The 9,648-nt window shown below is 39.3% G+C and overlaps 1 protein-coding gene across 1 annotated transcript; it reads right to left on the reverse strand.

The window, feature by feature from the left end:
- Positions 1 to 1,411: 1,411 nt before the first annotated feature.
- On the reverse strand, positions 1,412 to 4,468 carry LOC135698009 (oocyte zinc finger protein XlCOF22-like). Its single transcript, XM_065217873.1, has 4 exons — positions 3,033 to 4,468; positions 2,494 to 2,970; positions 2,195 to 2,429; positions 1,412 to 2,138 (listed from the first exon to the last, which is right to left on the reverse strand). The coding sequence occupies exons 1-4, from the start codon at positions 4,359 to 4,361 to the stop codon at positions 1,993 to 1,995; spliced, it is 2,187 nt and encodes a 728-aa protein (XP_065073945.1). The 5' UTR covers positions 4,362 to 4,468; the 3' UTR covers positions 1,412 to 1,992.
- Positions 4,469 to 9,648: the final 5,180 nt, after the last annotated feature.

Here is a 9,648-nt window from a genome sequence, read left to right on the forward strand (position 1 = left end):
CGTAGTAAGAACAACGTCAAAATCACCGCTTGATCCGGACGCGAACAGAGCCGTGATTGCCGTACAAATCAAATGGGAATCACTTCACCGTGACAACAAGTGACAAGTTTTCACCGTGAAGTGACATCCGTAATACGCCCCATGGTTATTTCGCGCGGAGATCGTGTGATTTAACCTCGCTAGACTTTTTATTGTGGGGTTATGTTCAGTCGCAGGTCTATGCCACTAAGCCGCAAACCACCGATGACCTGAAAGCCATCAACGAGATTCAACCCGATTTGTGCGCCAGAGTAATGGAAAATTGGACCTCTCGGGTGCACGCCACCAAGCGAAGCCGAGGCGGCCATTTGAACGATGTCATATTCCATACATAATGGTATTGATAGGCCTTTCAATCGAAAAATAAATCTCGCCAATATCTCACACAGTTTGTTTTATTCAACTTTAAAGATAGGAAACGCTTAATGCCAAACCCTTTATAAGTATCTTATCAATTTTCATTACACTATCCAATACTATTGAAAATTAGGATATCCAGTTGATCCAAATTTTGGATACCAGCCGGATATCCGTTCCCAGATATTCGGATAGTCCCAGCACTAGTTTAGAGACGATGCTCGTCTTCCCCTTATGGCCATCTTACCCAACTTTCCCCTATTCGGAATTATGAAACTATGAAATGTTATAATTGTAGATTAAGTTTTGCAGCATCTCAGATGAATCAATTTATCAGGAAAAGTAAAAAATGTTCCGCTTCCTATGTCTCAAGGCAAACATTTATGCTCACAACACTCTTTTTGACGTTCTCCTATTCACCACCAGAGGTTGAATCGATCGTTTAGTTTCTATTAGAACATGTGAAAAGAGCATACAAGCTTTTTGTAAACAAACCTTCTTATGCCCTTCTCTCGCCACCTATATGACATCAAAGCAAACCATCAACATTAGCAGGTAGGGGAAGCATTCCCCTTCCTGATGATATTGTCGGTTTGCGTGGGCGACCCTCGGTTGGTGAGAAAAAGGCCTACAAAAGTTTGTTTACAAAAAGCTTGTATGCCCTTTTCACATGTGGCTCTAATTTAATTTTCTCTAGAGTTGAGACAAGTGAAAAGTGAGTGATGTAAAATAAAGATAGAAGTAAAAAGTGAGAAACGAAAAGAATCAATAAATAAGCAGTGAAAGAGTTTCACTGCGAATCTAGAAAAATAGGTAAGCATTAAGTTATGAGAAAAAACAAGTGAACAGTAGTTAAACTTTTGTAATGTTTAGCGAAAAATGAGTAGTGAGCGACGGAAATCAAGAAATAAGAAAATAGTGTAAATATGATTAATGTGTAACAAGACATTTGGTAGAGAACGTAAAAATCCCAGTTCGGAAATCTCATCGAATAAACAAAAACACAATTTACCCCTAACTACTGATTCCATTATATTCAACCAAACATTTCGTACATCGTAAATGAGATTTTTATTCTGGGGTAGTTTACGGATCAAATTGTTCACGATAAAACACACCTTGTTGATTGATAGGTTCAGGTAATAATGATACTAGATAGAGAGATTAAAACGGTTTAAATACAATTTGAACTTTTAATTGAAAGTGGATAATCATAAGAAATCGCATAATCATAAGTTGATACTACTCATAGCGTTAAAACTAAGAAGAACTATAATAACTATACTGATGAATCGATACGGTAGATAGCACTGGTATTAGTATACATTAATATCATAACTTCTACGGCCACACCGAACATTGATTAGCTTTTTTTTAATATACTGACTGGCACTACTCACGTTTCGAATGTAACCATCCCACAATTATTACTCAGCTCAAATTCTCCTGCAAAATGCGCGAAAGATTGACCAATAATGATTAAGTATCTATAAATTTCTTGTACTAGCAGAGTGTAAGCTATTAGTACAATACAGTCTGGAACTTCGATAAAATGGAATTACAGATTAGCTCTTAACCTACGAACATGTACTTTTGTCAGGATATCTTCCGATCGTGCGTTTTACGGTGCGTGTTGCGGTTGGCCAAAGAACTGAACCGTCGATTGCAGACTTCGCAGGCGTAATTTTTCTCACCGGTGTGCACGAAGGTGTGATTCTTTAGCTGATAGTTGGTGGCAAATGCTGCAAAATTCGATCATTTGTTGCAATTCACAGGAAAATTAAATTCAGCCACTTACCCTTCTCACAGATGGTACAAGCGAACGGCTTTTCGCCGGTGTGCGAACGCATGTGCACCGTTAAATGAACGTGCAGCATGAAACTTTTTCCGCACAACTGGCATGTATAAGGTCTTTCCTTCGTATGGGTTCGCATGTGTATTTTGAGGTCCCCATTGCCGGCGAACGCTTTGCTGCAGACGGTACAGGTGATTTTCTTGACCTTCTTTTCGCCTGTGTGTTGTCGCATGTGACCCTAAAATAGCATTTTTGATTGCTGTTATCAAAACTAAAGTCACCACAAAACCGTAATCACTCACGCTTAATTCCCCTTGACTAGGATACGCCTTTTCACAGAGCGTACACTGAAACGGTCTCTCTCCTGTGTGAATTCTGATGTGGATCATGAGATTACCATTCTGATTGAACCGCTTGTGACAGTACTGGCACTCGAATGGTCTTTCATTCGTATGGATCCTGGTGTGGGCCTTCAGCTGCCACGACAACGTGAATCCCTTTCCACAGACCGTACAGACATGCGACTTTTCTCCCAAATGGATCTTACTGTGAGTGTTGAGCAAGCTTTTCGTCTTGAAGCGCTTTCCACAGGTATCGCAGGCATACGGCCGTTCGTCACCATGGGTCCTCATATGCATGTTCAGAAGATTCTTTTCGTAAAACCGTGCATTGCATACCTCGCAGACGTGTGCTTTTTCACCGGTATGGCGCAGTGTGTGGTTCCTCAGTAAAGACTGTTCGGCAAATTTGCGCGAGCAATACTCACACTCAAAACGTTTCTGAAACATAATAAAATTACAGATATTCAACCAAATTCTAGTAGTTTTAACCGCGTGCTCACCTCGGAATGTTTCCTCATGTGTTTCTTGTACTGACGATTATCCTCGAATTCAATATCACAGTGCCTGCAATGGCAACCTTTGCCATCATCATCGTTCAATTTATCGTCTCCGTCCGTCTCGTCTTCGGTAATTCTGCCATCGTCCAGACAGTCCTGCTGATCACCAACTTGAATTCGTTCTTCATCATTTATAAGACTATCAAAATGTTCCTGCTCCAAACGATCCTGCAAAGGATTATTCGATCGTGTTACTGACGACGCCAGCTGTTTCTCCATAATCTGAATGTATTCTTCCGTCAACGCATCTTTCAGATAGTCAACGTGAATCATCTCATCGTCATCATTGTCATCCAGTTCCTGATCTTTCGGTATATCAGCACATCCACTCCCTATAAACTCAGACAGCTCCTGTTTGAGATGGTCGATGGTAGTGCTCTCGTCTTGTATTAGTCCTTCTGGATCAATATCGTTCAAAGAAGGTGTGGGAGTAGCTTCATTCAACAACTCGCTTGGATTCACAGTAATAGGTAAATCTTCTTCAACCAGAGTTTCTTCCATACTTTCCTCTGTGACCAGCAAATCCGTTGGTGTCGAAAACCCCACCTCAAGACTACCCTTTGGTATGTCAATTTTGATGTTTTCCGTGTTTACCACATTATTAAAACCGGACAGTTCCACTTCATCATTAAGCTCCATTATCGGAATACTGATAGTCTCCGAAGAAACCACATTGGTTGCGCTTCCACCATTCATCAACTGAAACCGCAGTTCTTCAATCGGAACCACTACGGCGGATGTTTCCGTATTACCATTCGCATCAGTTAGCACAACATTCAGCACTTCATACTTCGTTTGGCTATCCTGATTGATGACGACCGACTTCTCGATCAAGTTACGGATTGTCACGTCTGATCGGTCACACATTTGCCGAAAGTTTAATATCCTCTCCACCTCCTGCAGACAATCCAAACAAATGTGACATGGTAATCCGTCAGACTCTTCGATTGAAATGTTCACGCAGGCCATCACGGTTTCGGCGAGGCAAAACTCGAACAAATCCTTCAGCTGTTCTTTCTCCTTCTCTACCAGGCACGTCCGACACACTCGATCAAGGTAAATTATTTTGGGATTTTCCGCGGCCGGACCACCATCACTAGCGTCTGGAGTGTCAGCCGATGTAGATTGTGGCACTGCGAAAGCCACTGTCGCCGACGCTTTTTCTGCTTGCTCCTCCGTGGAATCATCATTCAGTGGAACAGCTGCAATAGCAGCAGCCGTTAATTCGGTGTTGAAATCAAGCCCTTGCGATGGTAGGAAAGGACCATTCATTATTTTCACTTTATGAGGCGATCAAAATACATCAAAATGGAACATCTTTTGTAATATTTTGATGGAAAAATCTAATTATTAGAAGGATTTTCTTTCCTGACAACTAGCGATGATGATGGTACGCGTACTTGAACAAAATTTAATTTTCACTTTAATACGAAGATGACAGGATGACAATATCCCCAAAAAAAATTTGACAGATGAAAAATTTCACAGTCAACGCATCAGTCGATCGTTACTTTTCAAAAGGTCCTAGGTAAATAACAAATTAAACAAATCGAGCGATACAATTCTAGATAAACATCTCAAAAGGTCCTATCTGCATTGATCGATTCTCTTAATTGACTTTCTCTTAAGCAAACCCCACACGTATCAATATATTGACACGAAGGGGAATTATTGACATTAATATTGATGATGTGAATACAGAAATATTGTCAATACCAATGTATTGACTTCAATATTGAATGTATTGACAATACGATTATTGTCAATAAAAGCAATCGTGTACGGTCCACATTACATTATTGTGTGTGGCAGGATAATTTCTCAAAAAGGGATTATACCATCTGTTTTCTGTTTATGGCCGTACGACTGCACCCATTGAATTAACACACGGCGGCTCTTTATCCAGGATTCGCTCCTCAAGCCGCTGCCATAAAATACTATCAAAGTTACACACCTGTGTATAATCCTTATGGGCGGGGTTGCATCGCGCTTCTGAGCGGCGCGTTTCGACCGTAATCAAATGAGAATTTAACATAACCGCGACAATAATAACTCAGCTGTAAAACCTTTCGCTGTTGTATTTGACGTTTTGGACGCTAGATAAGAATCTCCTTTATAAAAATATGTCGTAAACAGAGTGCAATATCTGTTTGCATAGCAGTGGTCCTGACACGAATGCCACACAATAAAGAGGTAAAGTGTCATAAATAATAATAATATTGCGCATTTCACACCATTTTCATAGCATTTCATACCATAGCGCGTTTTCACTTATTAAAAAGTGTGATAAAACTGCTAATCGTCTTGGTGTCTTCTGTGCACTTATTCCTTATGATGCTAGCAATAAGTGTTCCGAAGACATCAAAACGATTTGACGGAAACGTGCACTTTTATCATACTTTTTGCATTTTTGGGACAGTCTAGTTTCAGATGCAATCAGCAATAATATGTGTTACTGTTTCATCATCTTCTTCTTCTTCTTCTTCTTCTTCTTCTTCTTTTTCGCATATCAAGCTTCTTCCTTATCGCATATTAGCTTATTGCTTGCTCTCAACTTAGTGTTCTAAATGCACTTCCACAGTTATTAATTGAGAGCTTTCGATGCCAATACCAACGCATGAATTTGTATATTGCGTGGCAAGCACAATGATACCACAAACGAAGTGACAGACGACTAACTGGCGAAGAAATCCATTTAAATAATGTGCTTCACTGTAATAGAATTTTCTTGGAAGCTTATGCCATCATCCACCAGATGGGTTAGTTTTTTTGTTTTGATTTGAACAAAGTTGATTTTGTGTACAATGATTCTTTGACAGTGTGCAAAGAGTGCGTATCATTTTGTCATTTTTTATGCATTTCAGTTTTGAGTAGAGTGAAAGAGATAGAACCAAAACATTCTAGTACATTTGGTGAAAATGCAAGTTCAATCCAGTAGTAGTGTTGCCATGTGGTTCAATCCAGTAGTAGTGGTGTTGCCATGTGGTACACTGAAAAATTGCAATAGCAGGTTAGTCACCAAAGTTTTCGAGCCGCTCCGTCTGTCACTTCGTTTGTGATGATACTCTATGCCCAGGGAAGTCAAGAAAATTTCAAACCCGAAAGATTCCCTTGAATCGAACCCGACGCCTCCGGCTTGGTAATGCCGTGCCTTTACTGACTAGGCTAAGAGGCCCCTACACATAAAAAAAATGTAATATAGATCAATGTAATTCAAGCTGATGTATCAAATAATAATGTAATAGCGAAAAGCAGATACAATATTACATCAATGGATGTAATTTTATTCGCAAAATCGATGTACATCGTACAACGTTATATTACACAACCGATGGATTGACCTGGTTGCAGCAGTTTGGATGTAATATTCAACAACTTTTTTTTTCTGTGTAGTGTTTCTAACGTATTTTAATTTGAATGCTTATACATAATTTTTCGAAAAATTTGTTTAAGCCGACTTTTAAGCTTGGATGTCTGTTCTCTGTGCTAATTTCGACTAGAATGGGGTACGTTAATCGATTTGCTTGGAACCAATAGGCTAGTTAAGTAGTGAGCCAATTTTAAATCGTTAGTTTCCATCGGTTGATAATCCGTTCACATTGCAGCCTATATCACGTAATATAGGCTGTCTTGTAATGAGCACTCTTACATAGGATTTCCAGTGAAAACTAGATGTATGAGTACTCATTGCAAGACAGCGTATATTACGTGATATACGCTGTAATATGAACGGGGTATAAATGCTAGAAGGAGTAGTCTGTTCGAGAGTCTGCCTTAACCTCGATATTCATCACATTAATGTGAGCAACTAAGAAATGCTGTTTATTTAATTTTAGGATCTTTCAACTAATGCTTTGGGTACTTTTTTCTTATTTGGATAGAATCGACCCAGATCGGTCAAAACTGAACCTACCCAAAAATGGGTAAACTTTGTTCGGAGTGACAAGTTGACAATTGGACAACAACACGGTAACCAGCGTAACACATAAATGAGTAAAAAAATACACATTTTTTATATAGGGGAATTTACGTATTCTCGGCAAACTAAGCAGCGACCTTCTTTCTATAGCCTTTTTCTCTAAGGAACGCACACATATGCATCAGTATTGGTTTGTTTACAATCTTTTGCTGCCAGCTGCTCTAACAATTTCAGTCGAAAGAATTGTCAAAAACTGTTTTGAAACGCTTTAACAAAGCTCCAATCTTCTCTAGTGAGTATTGTCGGCAACCAGTTTTTCTTCGGCAACCGTTCCATTTGAGCTGCATGTACACACTTAGATTTTTTTGCCGAGATGGGCACCACCGAGCAGCTCGGCATTTTATTTTGCTGGAAATTCAGCAAAAAATATGTTTGTTAGCTGAGATCTCGGCAAAATTCCCGTTTGTTAGCTGAATCTCGGCAAGTTTTTCACTGAGATCCAGCAAAATAAAATGCCAAGCTGCTCGGTGGTGCCCATCTCGGTGAAAAAATCTAAGTGTGTAAATCTGCTGTTCTATTATCGGCAACTCGAAATCAGCTACAATTTATAGTGCGTGTGTTTCATTTCAAGAAAACCTTGCTAGATTGCTTTTTCTCAGAGGTAAAAATATAGTCAAATTGAAGCTGAAAGCATAAAGAATCGTTTGCATGCATTCAGCGAAGTGTTTTCGTAAGAAAATCCAGTGAAAATAGTGTTTCAATTTGGGTTGCCGAAAATAGTCTGGCATGCCGAAGCCGTCATTTCCGCAGCTGTCAAAAAATGTGTAAATTTGGAGATCTTAAAATGTGTAAAAAATACACATTTTAAGAATGTAGTACCAGTCAAAAATGTGTATTTTTATACTCATTAATGGGTAAAAAAAACTTCTGCTTCGTTGATGGACGCCATTTGCCTAAGCGAAAAACTTTCAGCAATTTTAGCAGAAAAATGGAGAAACTACGGTCCAAACTGTAACAGATCAACGGTGGACAAGCTATAGGGTAAGTGATTTATATTACTTTCATAGCTAAGCCTAAGAAAAATAATCATTTTTAAGGTTCTCATTGTCTGGTGTCTGGCTGTGATTTTTTTTAAATATTATTGAATCCGATCAATCTTTATTTTATCATTGACACAAATAAGAAAACTCCGATATTTATAAAAAAAAACCATGTGTCCTTATCATATTTAATTTCTTTGAACGATTACTTTTTACACATTTTGCAGTAAAAAGTAGAAGGGTCTGTGCCTAGGGGCACGAACGGGAGCTAGTGGACGGAACAAATGTGAACATTTAGTTCTTTTAATTGATCAACCATTAATTATCTTAACTCTTTCCATTTTTTATTTGTAAGCGTATCAAATTTTTTAGCATTTATTGCAAAGAGAAAGATGATGAAGTGAATGCAAGGGGCTGTCAACTTGAGTATTTTCGATTCAACTACCCGACTTTAAAAGGTGTATTTTGAATTTTTTGTTATTTATGAATTTTTAAGTTTTGTGCATTTTGGTATTAAAGTGTATTCAATTCACCCCTCACAGGATTTCCTTCCGAATTATATGAATGGGGCGGGGCGGAAAGTATCGTTTGTGCAGAATATGTAAAAAAGGAAGGACTTCGAGAGATTGAACTCGTGCTCATGAGAGCTAATTTTCTCACAAATTTGATTTTATTGGCTTTCTGGGGACTGAATATACACCCAAAGCGAATTATTCCCACTTCTCTCAAATTCTATATAGATTTTAACACTTCATACCAGCGTCTTCTGGAAAATGGTCAGACGATGATAATCTCACCAATACATTCGGGTCTACAATTCCACACCTTCTATAGAAACCAGGTTGAGTCTTGATAGCTAGCTGCTTGCGGGAGCTGATGACCTTGACAAATGTCCAAATAATACTCTTAACAAATTGTTGGTGGCCCTGAAAAGGACCGTTTTGTAGTGATAGTTGAGTAATTCTGAGCTGGGTGTTCAACACAGATGAAGCTGTCGAGCTGTATGTCGTTTGGAGCGAGGGTGACACGCTTGGCATATGAACGACCCGCAGCGATTCACGAAGAGCTACTGATTCCGATCCATAGCATAGCGGTGCAGCTTCTTCCTCCTTTGATGGTTGCTTATGGGGGCTCTGCAGCTCGCTGCTTGCAGGCAGCCTTTCGTTGTTACTGGAGAACAGTTTTCAACACCACACGCCAAAAGCACTGCTATTGCTGATACTAATTTCGACGACCGAACACCACCACACAGTGGTGTGGTTCTGAGTATGGCGATGAGTGTGCAAAATATTATGCAATTCCATCCTCCCTATTCGTACGCGCTCGAGGATCGGAGGCGAATGCCACTTCGACTTGTTTCGTCTTCTTACTACTCTCTGACGACTGTGCTGGGGAAGCAGCATACCCGCATAAACGCGAACCATAAATTAACCTTACCTAAAATGGTTCAAAATTGTTTATAATCCCTGCTAAACTCTAACTGAAATGGTTATGGAACTTTACATGAACGTTTAATGATAAAGTTTCAACCTTATGTATTATAATTTTTTGGAACCGGACCTTACAAATAATGGGTTGTTAAGAACCATTACCATTCCAA

Source organism: Ochlerotatus camptorhynchus, unplaced genomic scaffold (assembly GCF_037179485.1).
Source record: "Ochlerotatus camptorhynchus isolate MF236.1 unplaced genomic scaffold, CSIRO-AGI_Acam_v1.1 ptg000081l, whole genome shotgun sequence".
Lineage (NCBI taxonomy): Eukaryota > Metazoa > Arthropoda > Insecta > Diptera > Culicidae > Ochlerotatus > Ochlerotatus camptorhynchus.